The sequence below is a fragment of the Entelurus aequoreus genome, linkage group LG04, assembly GCF_033978785.1.
Source record: "Entelurus aequoreus isolate RoL-2023_Sb linkage group LG04, RoL_Eaeq_v1.1, whole genome shotgun sequence".
NCBI lineage: Eukaryota > Metazoa > Chordata > Actinopteri > Syngnathiformes > Syngnathidae > Entelurus > Entelurus aequoreus.
Genome location: NC_084734.1, coordinates 52,055,720 through 52,073,587, shown reverse-complemented (window position 1 = coordinate 52,073,587; position 17,868 = coordinate 52,055,720). Strand labels below are relative to the sequence as shown.

The following is a 17,868-nucleotide window of genomic DNA, read 5'->3' as shown; positions in this document are numbered from 1 at the left end:
TCAGTATCAATTCGATGCAGTACGCTTTGTATCAATACAAATCATATTAGGATTGACCCCTCGCTGCCCTCACTCACGTTTATGAGGGCTGATATAAGGCAGAAATCTAAATATTGTAAATTTATAATTTGTAAAATCAAGTTTCATTTAACGTCAAACCAAGCAAAAAGTTGATTAATGTAGTGTTTTTTGCCAGGGTGTTTAAAATATTGTGTATGTTTCTACTAACCCTGTGTCAAAAACAGGTACAATGTCACATCCATTTTAATGTATTTATTTCATACCATTAACAACTTTGTAGACCCAATGTAGTAAAAATGCGTATTTGTATGGTTTATTGAAGGAGTGAATATACAGAAATACAGGGAAAAAAACTTTAATTTAATTTTCATTGGTATCAACATCCATCCATTTTTTTACCGCTGTCCCTTTTAACAAAATGCAACCATACATACATACAGGACAAGTAAGGAAAAATACAAACAATTGAAAATAAAAACAAAGTAATTATACGTCAAAGTATTGACGTGAATGACGTTCAACCATTGCATATTGTATGCGGTAGTAATGAATGGATGGATGTGTATTAATCCATAGGCACGCTTCTATGTTTTATCAGGGCAAACTCCCACTGAACGGAAGTGACGAGATGAATTGTGGGTTGCCATGTGCGTATAAATGAACTCAGAGCCGGGTTAACTGTTTAGAGTGCAATACACGAAACATTTAAATTTAACTGAACCAAAAAACATAACTAATACATAATAAAGTTATCAATAGCGATTATTTATAATCCCTGTTCAATCTCTAAAGTATTTTTAACACTTCCGATTTAAAAGTGTTAAATTCCGTTTCATTCCGAGCATAGATCAAACTAATGTTGGGTTGAATAGAGGCTTGCTATTTTATCCAATGAAATTAAGCGTGTACAAATAACTTAATGGTTTTAATAGTTCAACTTAATGGTTTTAATAGTTATTGTAATTCCAATGAAATAGAACGTCCTTTCAAATAAAGGTGACATTTTCCGATTCAAGTACACCTGGCAAACCAAACAGGATTAGAAGAGCACGGATTATAAACATACGAGCTGTCAAAAAAGTCGCTTGCAAAAATTGCCATGACGAAAACAATTTTTTTAAACAACGTCAATTGCGGAATTTGAGGCGCCGATACAAGAAGTATTGGCGATGATTTGTGTTATTTTGTGAAGACTACTTACTTTCATCGTAAGTATAGTGTTGTTAGCAGTTAGCTAGCTGGCTAGCAACTGAACGCAGCTCGACTTCATTTTTTGAGGTACATTTAAAGTACATGTTGTTGTTTTAGGCCCTGTTTTAGGATGGTGGGCGGTGTTATGGTGGCTTTAAAGCGAACACTGAGGCTGGACGTCGTCAGTAAAGCAGCCCGTCAGTATCCTGTCTTCTGTTTCCTGCTCGTCTTCATGCTGGGACTCACCTTGCTGCTCAACAGGTAAATCAACTCGTAAGACTCCATCTTTATAAATGTATAAATTACCACAACACACTGTTATAATTACTGTTGGAACATTCTTTATACAGTATCTACTTTTTAATACTATCAATATCAGATATTAATATGTTCACATCAAAAGTTAAGTGTTGGCTAAAGGGACAACAGTTGGTTGTAGTTGTTTTTTACGGTCTTACCTTGTATTTTGAAATGTTTTTGTGCATTAGTTGATTGTATGCTTTGCTAAATTACGTTATTTATTTAATAGCCCAGCTAGGGAAACGGGTTGCAAATTAACAATAGCTATACACTCTCTTGCATTAATGATTTTGGAACTATGTTGAACTGTCTCATCTCTGTTGAAATATAATTATATTTCCATCCTATATATCTACTGTAACATGCGATATATCTATTTTATTATACTATTTTTACCATATATGTTTAACATACTATACCTTTATTTCTAACACTACATACAGTATATTAAACATACATGTTTCTTTAACCCACTACATACTGTATGTGTTTGTTTTGTGCTAAAATGCTTATTGCAATGGATGATTCCATGGCGTGATGGCTCAGCATATTTAAACGGTTGTTATTGTTTAAAATTTTATCACACTCATTTCTTGGGCTGAAGTTGCAGAGGTAGTTAAAAAGCTCCTTGGTGGCAGATCCACAGGGGTAAAGGACATCCGCCTGGAATTCGTTAAGGCTTTGGATGCTGTGGGGCTGTCTTGGGTGACAAGACTCTGCAGCATTGCATGGACATCGGGGGCGGTGCCTCTAGATTGGCTGACTGGGGTGGTGGTCCCTCAATTTAAGAAGGGGCACCAGAGGGTATGATCCAACCATCGTGGTTCCCGGTAAGGTCTATTCAGATATACTGGAGAGGAGGCTACGCCAGATAGTCAAACCTCGGATTCAGGAGGAGTAGTGTGGTTTTAGCCCTAGTCATGGAACTGTGGAAAAGCCCTATACTCTCGGCAGGGTCCTCGAGGGTGCATGGGATTTTGCCCAACCAGTGTGCTCTGTGAACTTTAGGGGCGGCGTGGCTCTGTTAGTAGAGCGGCCGTGCCAACAATTTAAGGGCTCCAGGTCAGATTTCCGCTTCTGCCATTCTAGTCACTGCTGTTTTGTCTTTGGACAAGACACTTTACCCACCTGCTCCCAGTGCCGCCCACACTGGTTTAAATGTAGTTTAAAGATGAAGATAATGAGTTTCACTAAGTAAAGCGCTTTGAGTCTCCAGAGAAAAAAGCGCTAAAGAAATACAATTCACTTCATTTCACTTGAACCGTGTCCATTGGGAGATCCTGTGGGGAGTGCTCAGAGAGTAGGGGGTACCAGACTCTGCCGGTGTCAAAGATTGGTCCACATTGCCGGCAGTAAGTCGGACCTGTTTCCAGTGAGGGTTGGACTGCACCAGGGCTGTCCTTTGTCACTGATTCTGTTTATAACATTTATAGACAGAATTTCTAGAAGCAGTCAGGATGTTGGGGGGATCCAGTTTGGTGGCTGCAGTATTAGGTCTCTGCTTTTTGGTGATGATGTGGTCCTGCTGGCTTCATCTGGCCAGGATTTTCAGGTCTAACTGGATCGGTTCGCAGCCGAGTGTGGGGAAGTGTTTAGGGCACATCCAACCTGTCGGAGGCCGCGGGGAAGACCAGGAGACGTTGGAGGGTCTATGTCTATGTCCCAGCTGGCCTGGGAATGTCTCAGGTTCCCTCGTCAGGAACTGGACAAAGTGGCTGGGGAGAGGGAAGTCTGGGCTTCTCTGCTCAGGTTGCTTTCCCCGTGACCCGACCTTGACTAAGCGGAAGAAGAGGGTTGGATGGATGGATAAATGTTATATATTGTTGTTGGGGACAAGTGTTGTAAATTAGCTTTGGTTACAAACCCTATTTGCATACATTAGATAACTGTTTCAGATATGTTTCTATGTTTCTGTCCCTATTTCAAATAAACCTATATATATATATATATATATATATATATATATATATATATATATATATATATATATATATATATATATATAAGGATAGAAAGGAAAAACTAATGAATAATAGCAACAACAGTTACAATAGTAATGACAATAGTAATTGTAATTTTAAAAAGCATTAAATAAGCAAAAACAAACCAAATGATCACAATTTCAATAACAATATTTAATATCATCACTTCCATCACCACCATAGCCAAAAATAATAGCCAAATTACAACAGTCAAAATGCATCTCATTAGCTCGACAATGTCATAAAGTGCTACACTGTAGCCATTGTTCATTGAATCAGATTGAATTGTATATTTTAAGTTTGTTTATAGTTTAAAAAAATCATACAATTGCATCTCATATTTCAAGATAATCTAAGTCGTTCTTATTTAATTTAAATGCAGTTGTTTGTATCTCCATAGCTTGTGTATTATGTGTTGTACCATCATCATCTATCATTGTTTTTGTTTTAATGCATATTGACAAAAATGCATTTTTATTCTTTGATGACACAATTATAAATTAATGTGCCGTTAATGTCCGAGAGGCAGTAAAGTTTAAAAATATTATTTGTTTTACTTACACAATATCACCTTTGATGGAACGAGATATTTTCCATATATCCATATTTTGTGTTACTTTTTACTTCCGTAGTCATATTACAAAACAGCTAGTGCTTTTCCAAATTGTCTGCTTAGTAAAAGGTTGACTGTGTGTTTGAGGCCTTGGAGCTTCTGGAATGCAAGCGGTAGACAAAACAAAAGGGTAGAAGAGTACAGGGAGAGGGAGAAGAAGGCAGACAGGATAGAGCCACGCATCGAGATAGTTTGTGCAAGGCTGGTCTCATTATTGCCAAAGCTTTGACAATAAACAACAAAATACCAACTACGGCTTTTGGTGGTCAATTTAACATCAGCTTATTTGCCATTAAAAGAACTTGGGAGTGGACAGCAGACTTTGACTTCCTTGGGAGGAAGAGCTGTCTACGCAACACTTTCCACCACTTGTTGCATGATCTGAGTCAGCATTCATATGATAGCTTCTTATTTTTTCCTTCAGGTTACTAATGTTTATGTTTATGATAGAGCCAGGTTTCTGTAGTCATAGCGAATCAATAGTGGCAATGCCATGCATGTACTGCTCACAGCCAGTAGGGGGCATGCATGTGTGATATTGGTGAATTGCTATGATAGGTTGTGATGAATATGTGATGATGTGGTTGTTGTATTTGCAGGTACATCCACATCCTGATGGGCTTCTGGTCCTTCCTGGCAGGTGTCATCACATTCTACTATGCTCTGGAACCAAACTCCCTGCTCCCAAACATCTTCTTCAGCAGGACACCAAGACAGCCTGTGAGTCTTAGTGGAAGTGGACATGTCTCCTGGAGATGATAATGACAATGAAAATGATGATGATGATGGTTTCTTTGCCATCACAGCGTCAGGAACAAGAGTTGTTCCCTTCTGGTCACAGCTGTGCGGTGTGTGGGAAGGTGAAATGCAAGCGTCACAGGTACGTTGTTGTGTTGCCATGACAACACAACTGTGTCATGTTACTGCCACCTAGTGTACATGTTTTTGTTTCAAGGCCAACGTTGCTGCTGGAGAACCACCAGCCCTGGTTGGGCATGAAGATTAATTCCAAGATTGACTCTTCCATAGCAGAGGTCTGAAAATATTAATAATGTCTGACATTGATCTTTAATATTAATCACCTCCATTTATCATCTACATTGATCATGTCCAATGTTTATCACCAACATTGATTACCTACATTGATCACCAATATTGATAACATCCAACATTAATCACTAACATTTATCACGTCCAACACCGATCACCTAAATTGATAATGTCTCACATTGATCGCTAATATGGATAGCGTCCAACATTGAACACATCCAACACCGATGACCAACATGGATCACCAACACTGATCATGTCCACCCTTAATCACCAACTTTGAACACCAATATTGATCACTGACACTGATCACCAACTTTGATCACATCCAACACTAATCACCAACTTTGATCACATCCAACACTGATCACCAACATTGATCACCCATATTTCTCATTAACCATGATCACCAATACTGATCACCAACATTGATCACATCCAACACTGATCATGTCTGACGTTGATCACCAATATAGATCACCAACACTGATCACGTCCAACATTGATGGCATTCAACACACTGATTTATAAGATATGTTGTTGTGGTTGCAGGTCTTTGAGCTGGTTCTGGAGAACTTTGTGTACCCGTGGTATCGGTGAGTCCATGCGCTTGTTTTTCTTGTCCCAAAGTCCAACTTAATGTCTTCTTGTGGGCTGCAGTGACATCACAGATGATGAGGCGTGTATCGACGAACTTCGCATGAGCTTTCGATTCTTTGCGTCCGTGTTGGTGCGGCAAGCTCAGAAGGTGACGTATCTTTACACTGTTTCCATGCGGGAGCTGCAAAGTGAAAGGTGATCGCTGTGTGTGCAGGTGGACGTACCTGCTGTGTTTGCAGACAAAGTGATGAAGGCTGCAGTCAAACATATAGAGATTCTGGCTAAAGCTGGAGCTAAAGGTAACGCTGTTTGTGTGCTCTATGACATCCTTAGTTTTTTTTGTATTAACATCCTTAACATCCTTACAGCTCGCCAAGGTCGTGCATTGCAGCAGGCATGTCTGGAGGAGTACGGCTCCGACCTACACGTGGCCGTGCGCAGCCGCAAGAAGGAGCTGCTGTATGTCAGGAAGCTGAGCGAGATGCTCTTCCCGTACCTGATGCCTCCAAAAGCAACAGAGTGCAGGTAGGCTAACGCCTGATTTTCAGGAAGTACCGGTCGTTGAGCGTCTTCTCTCGCCAGGTCTCTGGCGCTGCTGCTGAGGGAGGTAATGGCCGGCTCTGTCCTCCTGCCCACCATGGACTTAATGGCCGATCCGGTGAGTCAGACTGTGCTGCTGCAAACTGCTCTGTTTTGACTGCATTGTGCTCTCACTTCTTTGCAGGACACCGTTAACTTAATGGTGCTGAAATTTATCGACAACACGCCAGTAAGTCACAGAAGTGTCTTCACGTTTGTCTTGAAGTTGAAACTGTGTGCTTGTTGTGTAGCCAGAAGCTGCCTCAGAAGCTCCATCAGCTCTGGTTCCTTTCCTTCACAAATACGCAGACTGCAGCCATAAGAAATCCACGGTCAGTCCTCAGCTCTCACCTGAGCTTCTCACTTGGCACCAGTGTTGGGTTGGTTACTGAAAACCAGTAACTAGTTACAGTTACTAGTTACTTTATTTCAAAAGTAACTCAGTTACTAACTCAGTTACTTACACCAAAAAGTAACACGTTACTGTGAAAAGTAACTATTTAGTTACTTCTTTTTTTTTTTAAAGCTCCCATTAATGCCCTTTTAGCCTTAATTTCAGTACTGTTATTGCACTGGAGAATAATACAATCTGTTGATCAACTTTACATACATTTGCATCACTGAATTCTGCTAAGCAATGTGGTCTACATACAACACACAAAGACAAAGATATGTTTCAAAGGGCCAATTTATTTCAGGCCAGAACAAATTGACAAAAGTATTTTAAATAGCTGCAACATAACATACATAAGTAACAAACCGCATAATAACAACATAGCTGTAAACCTGGCTTCACCCAAGGAAGGCACACATGACATACACAAAGCCTAACCAGGCGTTTTTTTCTCTCAAGGAATTGTGAAATAAAATTATGTCTTCGGGAGATCAACACTGTACTGAAGCCCAGAACACTCTAGGCATTTCCCCAGTTTTAGTTTAGAGAAAAGGAAATATTGGCCTGGCCCACTAGGATCCCTCTTTATGTTTGTGAACTTTATAGTCTATAGATTTAGAGTGATGTGATAATGAAACACTCTAGAAGCCTATAATGAAAGAGCAACAGTATATAAGAGAATTGACAGAGTGTGTACCTTCAGTGCTGAATGAGGAGCAGAGGCAGAGTTTGGAGTGTCTTCTTTAGCTCGCTTTCCATGTTTATGTCCTCACTGTCCAGGTACGTGAAAATGTTTTCCGTGCCATTTGCTGTTTGATGCCGGTATCATGCTAATTAGCTGCCTGAAAGCAGGTGACTCCACTGTAGAAATAGCCTGCATGTCTTCTAGCACTTACGCTGCAATGGCTCTATCAACGTTGTCCTGGCTAGCAGTGCCTCCGTTAAAATCCTTAGGTGGAAGTGAAGTGTCATCGGAGTCTGTTTCTCTCTTTGCTAGCTTTGTTGAAGCATGTTGCTTTTGTAGCTGTTTCAGCAGATTTGAATTGCTGTTTTGGGCATTAGATGGGATCTTTGATCCAAGACACAACTTACATTTAACTAAAATGTTCTTTTCTTTGTGCTTGACAAAAGAAAAGTAGTGAGAATATCTCCATGTTAAGAAACTCGACTGCGGCTCCGAAATGATGTCTTGTTAGTAAACACGGACACACATACAGCGCTCCTCTTCTCTTCTCCCCGTTGTGACACAAGAAGATTCAGAAGGACGACACTGCAACTCTCCAATAAAACACACTCAGATCTTATGTTTATAGCCGATACTACATAAAAAATAACGTAAAATAACGCAGTAAATCATCATGTAATAATGGTAACGGAGTTACTGAATATAAAAAATAACGCGTTAGACTACTAGTTACCGCCGAAAATAACGGCATTACAGTAACACGTTACAAAGTAACGCGTTAGTCCCAACACTGCTTGGCACACACTAGCATTGCAAGCTGAAGACGAGCATGTCCATCCAGCAGGTTCTCAAGTTGGAGCTGAAGGAGATCAGGGAGCAGCAGGACCTTCTCTTTCGTTTCATGAACTTTCTGAAGCAGGAGGGCGCCGTGCACGTGTTGCAGTTCTGCTTGGCCGTAGGTGAGAGCCCACATCATCTTCTTTTTCTCCTCCTCTTACGACTTCTCTTCTTCATTTGAATCATACCTGCAGTGAATTATGGTCTTCCCCCAATCATCCATAAATGGTCATGCTAATTAGATCATGAATATGCTGATGATTTAAAGGATCTAGTGTTGGATCGTCAATAAAAGAAGAAGGCAGTATTTTCAGACTGGTGTTTATTACGTAGAGCAACGTAACACATTTTTAAGAGAGCTAAGTAACGTCATATTTTATAAAAAATAACTATATGAATGTCAATATTAGACCAATCATAGTGTCAGCTTCATGTTGACGGAGAACTGTTGCTTTGTCCAAATCATGTATAATAATGTATTTATTATTTATATGTATTTATTTTGTCAAGTAATGCATAACTGACATTCTGTTGCATAACAATAGTAGTCATCATGAGCAATATTTTTAAGGCTCTTGAGAACTATTGTTGATTTTATATAGATATTTGAGTGGTGATAATAATAATAATATTCCTAATACATGTTGCGTGAGATCTAAACATTTGCACTTCAAAGTGTTAAACTCCAGAAGTCTAAATGCATCGGAAAAAAACGTTTTTTTAATCCTAAAACATACTTTTTACTGTGGCACTGTCACATATGCACATCCTGATATATTTATATATTTTTATCATTCAATTAAAAATGATCAAAATAAACAATTCTTCAATGACCCACTACATGTACAATATAAAGACATGGATACAGCACTATATGTTCATATTTAGACTCTAACAAATAAATATACCATATATATTCACAATCATGAAACGTATGTGTTTTTTTATGATTATGAGCTTTATTTCGTGGTGACATCATCGGGCATCGCTGATTCCCGTGTCTAAAAAAATTTAAAAGTATGCAATGTTTATAAATGAGGCACTTTGTCAAGAATAATGATCGACATGTTTTAGTCTGGCCAGTCGGCTCGCAAGTCTTGAAGTCTTTCAGGTTGAGGTTGGAACACTCCATGCCACTTGTGATCCAGTTTAGCGTGAGCCAAACCTTGCATGGAATATTCCCTACTGCTGATGGTGGGGTGTTTTTAACAGGCTGCATGTCCTGCCATTTAATTCTCCACAAGTTAGTCCAAATTGTTGTCATGTAGTTTCATGGAAGCGTTGATGAAGAAGACAATGATGGACGTCTGCAATCCCAGCTAGGACAGGCAAAAGCTGTGTGGACATGGTGATGATCCTAAGAGTTAGAAGGGTTTAAATATTTATTTTGTACGTTTACTATGAGCTGCCAACAAAAGTCCTTGTTGAATGTTCGCTTCCAACCTCCATAATTGCCAACACGAGAGGACACACATGGTTGCTGTGACATTCCACCAGAGGAGCTGAACGACAAGATCTTGAGTCCCGACTTGTGCAACTCGGAGCTGCAGCGTCTACATGGCGAGGTGGTGCACATCTATGAGACGTACTGCCTGGACGAGAGCGTGGACAAGATCAACTTGGACAGCGTCATCGTGAATGAGATAAGGAACGGTAAGACGTCATTTCATCATCATCTCCAGATGCTTCCTTTTAAGTAAAACCTTGTAAGCTGTGGTCACTTGACCTCTTAAACAGTGGCTGCAGGTCCGTACTACGCCGTGGTCAAGCTGCAGACCACGCGCTGTCTATTTGAGGCCTATGAACACGTCCTGTCTCTTCTGGAGAACGTCTTCACGCGCATGTTCTGTCAGAGCGATGAGGTAGGACAGCTGCACACACTACGCCTCCTGACTGTGCCTGTCCAACATTGTGCGTGTGTGTGTCAGTACTTCAGAAACCTGCTGAAAGGCGCTGAGTCACCTGCAAGGAGTTCACGAGTCAGCAGGTTTGTCAATTAATCAGTGCTGGAGTGGTCCTGCTGAGAGCGCTGTGTACCATGTGACTTTGGCAACCTGGAATGCTTACAGAAACGCCTCCAAGCGGGGGGAGTCGTTTGGCATCAGCAGGATTGGCAGCAGAATCAAGGGCGTGTTCAGGAGCACCACCATGGAGGGTGCCATCTTGCCGCCCTGTTCCATGGCCGACGGCGATGACGACTTGGTGTGCGTCCTTTTCAATGTTGCCTGCCCCTGGTCGGCCAGTCATTTGACGCGTCCGGTCCCCCACAGGTGGAAGAGGCCACAGTAGTGACGGAGGACGACTTGCCTGCTGAGCCAGCATGCACAACAGGAAGCTTAAGGAACCTTTCTGCCTGGACCATCACCATCCCATATATTGACATCTACGAGGACGAGGCCAAGAAGGAGAGGATTCCTGTCTTCTGCATCGATGTGGAGCGCAACGACAGGAGCAAAGGTGAGCCATGCCAAGACTCCATCTTTGCTGAACGTTGTCATCCTGATGGACCTTTTTGCAGTGGGTCATGATGCAGAGAGGTGGTCGGTCTACAGAAGATATTTGGAGTTCTACGTGCTGGAGTCCAAGCTCACAGAGTTTCACGGTAACACTTGCACCTTTGCTTCCTTTCCTGCCATCACTGTCTTTAAACTCAAAGACGTGATGATTGCAGGCGCCTTTGTGGATGCACAGCTTCCTGCCAAACGCATCCTGGGACCCAAGAACCACGAGTTCCTGACCTCCAAGAGGGAGGAGTTTGAGGAGTATTTACAGGTAATTCACCTACCACAAAGAGCACCAAGAATGGGAATTGATCTTTGTGTGCATACGTGCAGAGACTCCTGCAGTATCCAGAGCTCAGCAACAGTCAGCTGCTGGCAGACTTCCTGTCTCCTTATAGCATGGAGTCTCAGTTTGTGGACAGGATGCTCCCTGACGTTAACTTGGGTACCATCATCATCTTCGTCTTCATCCTAATTTCATGTCTTCTCAACTAAGTATTTGTCCTGCAGGAAAGATCTTCAAGTCTGTTCCTGGAAAGTTGATGAAAGAGGTCAGTGTTTTTTCCATTACTTCCTCTTATGAACAGCAGAGGGTATTTGCTTGCATTCATGTCATTTAGCATGTTAGCATCCTAGTTACTTGGGGGCCCAACTCAAACCTCATCATCATCATGTCCGCACATCATCATGAAGTTATGGGGCAGTCCATGGCTTTGTGGAGGTGTGGTCTATGGCGCGTTGGGGTGTTTGGTGGGCATGGGCCAATGTTTGATGGGTCGATTGGCCGGGCAATGGAAAAGGTGGGGGTCAATGGGTTTGTCGGCTTCTGTAGTCGCCGTGTGTGCGCGTTTTGATTGCGGTGTCGATCGCCCTTTTACCTTGGTTTTGGCGGCTGCAGTAGTGTTTGTGATGAGATGGGCGGTGATGGTGGTGGCCGCTGAAGAGCTACAGGCGGTTGCCGTTACTGTGTTGAATTGAAGTGATCGGGGGGCCGTGGTTGATGGTGCCGTGGTGATGGAATTGTGGGGGTTGACTGGCATTGACTTGCTGGTTGGCTTGGGTGCTGGCATATGGGCAAGATGCATTGGTGTCGCTCCCCGGTCTAAACTTGTGTGAACGCATTGCTGTCTGGTCAGCTGGGATGCTGTGTTTGCGTTGAGCGTGGGGTTTGTGCAGTTTTTATGCTGAATTGTCGACGTGGAGTCCACAGAGTCGGGGCAGGTGGGTGCGGGCTGTGTTCGGCGGGGGGAAGACTCGAGTGGCGTTGCGTGGGCCAGGAGTGGGACGGCTGTTCGCCCGGTTTGCATTTGTTCGGGAACCTTCTATAGTGTTTGCGTATTGAAGTGATGGAGGATAGACATGTTTGGGCGCGGATGGAGATGGGACCCGGGCGGGGTTTGGAGTTTTCTCTGCCAAGACAGTATATTGTGTGGCTGTTTATTTTGGTTGTTAGGAAAAGTGCATTTTTTTAGTGGGGGGGGTGGTTGTGTTGGAGTCTTTTGGCAGGGCTGTGGTTTTTGTTTTTTTGTTCGCTGACTTGGTTGAGTAGCCGCGCGGTGTGCTCTCTTGGTGTAGGGGACATTGGGTGTTGTTCTGGCTTCTTGGGTGTCGTGTTTTTATTTGTGTGTTTGGATGTGTTTGTCTTCCGTTTTGGTTTGTGACGTTTGAGCGTTTTTTGATCGATGTGGATTGGGTGGTCAGTTTTTTCGCTTCCGGTTTGTGTGGCGGGTTTGCTTCCTGTTGGGGAGGGTTCATGTTTGTCTGTTTTGGCTTGGCGCTGTGGGGTTTCTATCGATGGCTTGGTGCGGGGGCAGCATAACCTTTTTGTTTGGTGTGGGTGCTGTGGCTCGGTTGTTTGGAGGAGTGATGTGTTTTTGCACGTTTGGATTGGGGCGTGAAGTTCCTTGGTGTGTGGGGGGGGGGGGGGGGGTGGCGTTGATGTCCCCTGTTTGCATGTACGCGTTTGGGCTGGCTAGCAGGCTAGTGCTGGTTGGTCTCCATGGTTGTGTCGGCTTGTGGTTGTTGGTCGCGGTTTTTTGGTTGTTTTGATTTGGTGCGATGGTGCTGGCGGTCAGGTGTTTTCGGGCTTGTTGGGCGTTGTCCTTGGGCGCTCGACCAGACCTGTGATAGGGGGGTTGGATCGGCTGACTTTTGGTGGGCGGTTGGTCCCGAAGCTGGACCGGTCCCTGCCGGCTTATGTACTTCTGTGAATTTTTATGTGTGTACGTTTGTGTGTATGCAATCATCATCATTATTAAATGTATTTGTTTTTGAAAAGTTTTTTGGGTGTTGGGGACTGGAGTTGCCCTCGGAGCCTGCTTGCCCAGCAGGGGTTGGCATCCTTTTGCCTCATCTTGCTCCGGTCCGGCTGTGACAAGCATTAAATACTGTACATCCATTTATTAAAGTCAAATACAAGTCATGGTAGCATTTAGCTTTGGTGTTTTCCAGAAAGGTCAGAACTTGGATGCCTTCCTTCAGTCCTTCTTCAACTCATGCGAGTCTCCTAAACCTAAACCCAGTCGTCCTGAACTGACCGTCTTCAGTCCTGGTGCCGACGCCAGCAAGCGGGCAAGCGTCTCCCATTTGTCCACGCCTTAGCTAGCGCGTGATATTGATCATTCTTTACATGCAGCTCAACAACAAGCTCTACAGCAACAACGCCAACATGGCAGCAGGCGCCGAGAGGCGGCACCAGTACAACTGCTTCCTGGAGGCGGTCGGCATTGATGGCATGTATGACTACATGTTGCACATCGGTAAGATGCCGCGCGCGCTCTCAGTGGACGCACACGCCAGACGCACTAACATTTTAACCTTTTCACTGACAAGGTCGACTGTTGTTCCGAATGCCGCCGTGGCTTCACCACTTGCTGTCAGCTGGCAGGATCCTCTTGAAAAACACTTTTGAGGCCTACATTGAGCAGCACATGCGGTCTAAGCTGGACCACATCCTGCAGGAGCACCACATGGTCTCACTCATCACGCAGCTACGAGGTCAGGTCACCGTCCTCATCCTTAGAAAGCGCCATGCTCTAAACGCCACGTCTACCGCCAGACGCCATCTTCTGTGAGAGCAGTGAGGAGCGAAGCATCCTGGACAAGCAAGCCAGAGCTCAGCAGACCTTTGAACAGATGATGGACTACCTACCTGGTGAGTCTTCAACACCTTGACACTGGGAGGACTCACACTTTTAAATATGTGTGTGTGTGTGTGTGTGTGTGTGTGATCAGATGTAGTTGGAAAGTGGGTTGGTGAGGAAAACAAACACGACGGTGTCCAGCTTCTCTTTGAGGGTCTGCAGCAGCCACTACTCAATAAACAGGTGCAAAGATGATTGATTGATTAATTAACTTGTTTTGTAATGATTAGGTTTTTTTTTGCGTGCTCAGATGTCCTACGTCCTGCTGGACATCACCCTGCTGGAGCTCTTTCCTGAACTGGACCATGTTGACCAGCATCAACATTGACAGCAAAGAGTTCATGTTTCCCCCTCAGCGTTGAAGGATGTCGTCATGGTAACTTATTGAAGGAAAACTGCTGATCAATCGATCCCAACTGGACAGTTCAGTTTGTCTTGAAGACCTTTTCGCCTCATCCAAGCGGGCTTCATCAGTTGATGCACATTGACTTGGATCGCGTCAGATCTAGTCTAGATGCTGGTGCCAAAGCCCTAACTATTTCTCCTCCAACAAAAGAAGAGCATGCTCAGGCAAGGGTAGTTCCGCCCTAAAGTTGTAGGGAAAAACAACTGTTGAGATGCAAATGAGAAACCCTTCTCGTTAACATTGTGGTAAGGTGCGGCAAAACCAAAAGGTGCACCTGGAACCAGAAAGTTTGTTATTTGTTGGAGGCTAAATTCTAGTCTTTTTAGGAATGGTTGAAAGGACAATGTTGTCTGCGGGAGATACAGTTGCTGGTGTTGCAGACCTCCTCCTCTGTTCATGGATGCTTTTTCACTCTTGACGTACAGTGAATAGCTTTCTTAAATCCCCTTTTGATTCATAACAGGATTTAGGGACATTTTTTTGTTCCAGGTGCTTCTTTTGTGCCATTTTTACAACTTAATTGAATGCTAAAGTGGGTTTTGGTTTACCACATTGCAGAGGTGTGGACTCGAGTCACATGACTTGGACTCGAGTCATACTCAAGTCATGAATTTGATGACTTTAGACTCCACTTGACAAAATGTAAAGAGCTTGCAACTCGACTTAGACTTTAACATCAATGACTTGTGACTTCGCTTGGACTTGAGCCTTTTGACTTGACAAGACTTGCTACTTTCCCCAAAACCCAAAGATTAAAAAGTTATTCAGGAGCGCTCCGTATCTTTCATTGTGTATGTGTGTGTCTGTCAGCGTGTATAACATCCAATCCAATTAGACCCACCTTGTTTTCATCCCATCAAATTGCAGAACAACCAACGAAGAAAAGCTGTCAAGCAACGCGCCAGTGAGGAAAAATTATACCAAAAACTACGAGGTGGTCAACAAAAAACGAATTACCGTATGCAAAACATGCGGTTCGATGATTACAGACGGAGACGCAACAACTTCCAACTTCGTTCGACATTTGAAGTTGCACAAAAAACGGTAAGTTTTGAATGTAAGCTAACGTTTATTGGCTAAGTAACGTAACTTTTATTTGCTGTGTAGTTCAATCAATGAGGCTGTAAACTCACTGCTAACGTTATAACGTTATTGTTGCTAACGTTATTGTAAACACGGCAATCTGTTGCGTCCACTGCAGTTCACTACCTTATTCATACTTTTTGTCAAGTGATTTTTTTTAAGCAGGGTTGCATGAGGTACCGATACGTAACGTTACGTTAGTCCATGTATCACACACAGTAACGTAATGTTAGACGGCGGTCAGCAGCACCGCGTATTTTATCCACCTACAAAAAGACAAACATAGTCAAATAAAGGTCAGTAAAATGTATACTATATTAAGAATGTGTGTACATATTGCATTGGGCCCTGACATCTAAAAAGTACAATTCTGTTCATTGTTATGTTCATGTATTTGTTATGTTTGTCATGTGTGCGCACACATAAACACACATACAGTATGAGATGAGATCAATGAGATAAGGTAAGAACAGGATATAAACTGCTGTGGAACTAGTTACAATGCAATATGCCATGGAAATACAATGTTAACACTTTTGTACAAATAACTTGTTTTTTCAAATGTGTTTATTCTGTAAAGGAATGAGTTAAATGTTTAAAATGACTGGTTGATAGTGCTATTATGAAGTGCAATGTCAGCACTATTTTTTTTCCCCTGCAATTACTAATGCACTTGTTTTAATAAATAAATACAGCATTTTAAAGGCATATACAATCTGTGTAAATATATTAGTCTGTGGTTAAAAGGACTTTAAACTCAAAATGCAGGACTTGGGACTTGACTCGAGACTTTCCAGTCTTGACTTTGGACTTGACTAGGGACTTGCCTGTCTTGACTCGGGACTTGACTGGATATTTGAGGGCAAAGACTTGAGACTTACTTATGACTTGCAAAACAATGACTTGGTCCCACCTCTGCCACATTGTGCAGACTTGTATGCCGTCTGCATGTCCTCTTTAATGCCATAAAGGTCAATAACAAAAACGTTTCTTGAGAACATTTAAGTTGACGTGATCAATAAGTGTTTGTTTTTGAAAGAAGTAACAATTCAACAAATCTCGTTATTTCTTGGATTTACATGTTTGGCTCACTGGTGGTCAAGCCAGCGTCTGTTCACAATGGGTACTAGGCAACTTTTTGCCTTTTTCTGAGAAAAATGTCTTAGGCTTGTGTTGTTTTTGGCTGTACGAATCGTTCAAATCACGAAAATGATAAATGTTTCATCAGAGTTCCTCGAGAGATCAAGAAAGGCGCAAAATTTTACGAAACAACGAGAAAAGTAGCACTCACTCCAGTCCAAAGGAGCAGTGGAAGAATTACCGAGCAAAAACGATGCATGTTAAATGGGTTATACTTGTATAGCGCTTTTCTACCTTCAAGGTATTCAAAGCGCTTTGACAGTATTTCCACATTTACCCATTCACACACTGATGGCGGGAGCTGCCATGCAAGGCGCTAACCAGCAGCCATCAGAGGCAAAGGGTGAAGTGTCTTGCCCAAGGACACAACGGACGTGACTAGGAAGGTAGAAGGTGGGGATTGAACCCCAGTAACCAGCAACACTGGCACAGCCACTCTACCAACTTCGCCACGCCGTCCCTCCGAGAGTCTTGATACTAATTTCCTTGACCAAGCAAAACACAAAAGAAGTTGTAGACCTCCATGCTTTTCCAAGTTCTCTGTTTTGTCGTGTAGAATGATGTCGGGAGCACAATAGTTTGATGTGTCTGGTAACACGACCGACGTATAATCCTTAATATCACTCAACAAATCTTTTTTTGATAGTATAGGGATCTATTCCATTGCATAGTTTGATTTTTTTGCTCGTATCTGCTTTTTGCAGGAAGATTTAAGCCTCTTTTGTACTTGCTGTACAACAGCCATCTTGAATGGTTGACCACCAATGGTTTTCACTTCCGGGAAGAAGTCACATGACGGAATACAAGCAATTCAGCAAACAAGCGTTGCAAGATAATGAACATCTTTCCTGGGGCCGTACTTATCAAGCTTCTTAGAATTACTCCTAAGAAGTCTGCTAAGAGTTGACTAAGAGTAACTAAATTCTTCGCTGAAAGCTGCACTTAAAAGTTAGTTATCAAGCGTCTTACTCACACTTTCAGCGAAGTGTAGGACTGAATCTTAAGTGTCACACTCAGAGCTGAATTACGACATTACTATGTGCCGTAAACGGAATTTTAGGTGACGTCATTTCTGTGTCCTTAGAAATGACCAATCACGGAAGGGAATCCGTTGTCTAAGAATAAAGAAATATCTTGGAAATATTTAAGTGGACAATGGGAGTGTATATTTTGACAATAAACTACAAAATAATACAAAACAAACTAGTCCCCGTCGGCACTCACGCTACCGCTCCCTCTCTTCTATCGCCCACACACTCACTGACGTCACTCACCTCACGGCCACACACATACGCTACTGTCATAACATTTTCTTTCCAATTCATTAATTAGGCAACTAATTT

The 17,868-nt window shown here is 42.6% G+C and overlaps 1 protein-coding gene across 2 annotated transcripts; it reads left to right on the top strand.

Annotated features, from left to right (window-relative positions):
- Positions 1 to 1,017: 1,017 nt before the first annotated feature.
- LOC133648795 (sorting nexin-14-like) lies at positions 1,018 to 17,588 on the top strand. Of its 2 annotated transcripts, none has more exons than XM_062045237.1 (28): positions 1,018 to 1,229; positions 1,330 to 1,473; positions 4,707 to 4,827; positions 4,914 to 4,987; positions 5,063 to 5,141; positions 5,710 to 5,753; positions 5,818 to 5,905; positions 5,972 to 6,056; positions 6,126 to 6,282; positions 6,340 to 6,415; positions 6,482 to 6,526; positions 6,588 to 6,668; positions 8,260 to 8,374; positions 9,750 to 9,905; positions 9,990 to 10,114; positions 10,181 to 10,239; positions 10,322 to 10,454; positions 10,523 to 10,709; positions 10,771 to 10,854; positions 10,924 to 11,024; positions 11,087 to 11,198; positions 11,264 to 11,304; positions 13,205 to 13,324; positions 13,389 to 13,512; positions 13,586 to 13,750; positions 13,812 to 13,907; positions 13,988 to 14,079; positions 14,147 to 17,588. In XM_062045237.1, the coding sequence occupies exons 2-28, from the start codon at positions 1,343 to 1,345 to the stop codon at positions 14,222 to 14,224; spliced, it is 2,769 nt and encodes a 922-aa protein (XP_061901221.1). In that variant the 5' UTR covers positions 1,018 to 1,229; positions 1,330 to 1,342; the 3' UTR covers positions 14,225 to 17,588. The 2 variants fall into 2 exon arrangements, with proteins under 2 accessions (XP_061901221.1, XP_061901220.1); XM_062045236.1 differs by having other exon boundaries at positions 8,257 to 8,374.
- The last annotated feature ends 280 nt before the right edge of the window (positions 17,589 to 17,868 follow it).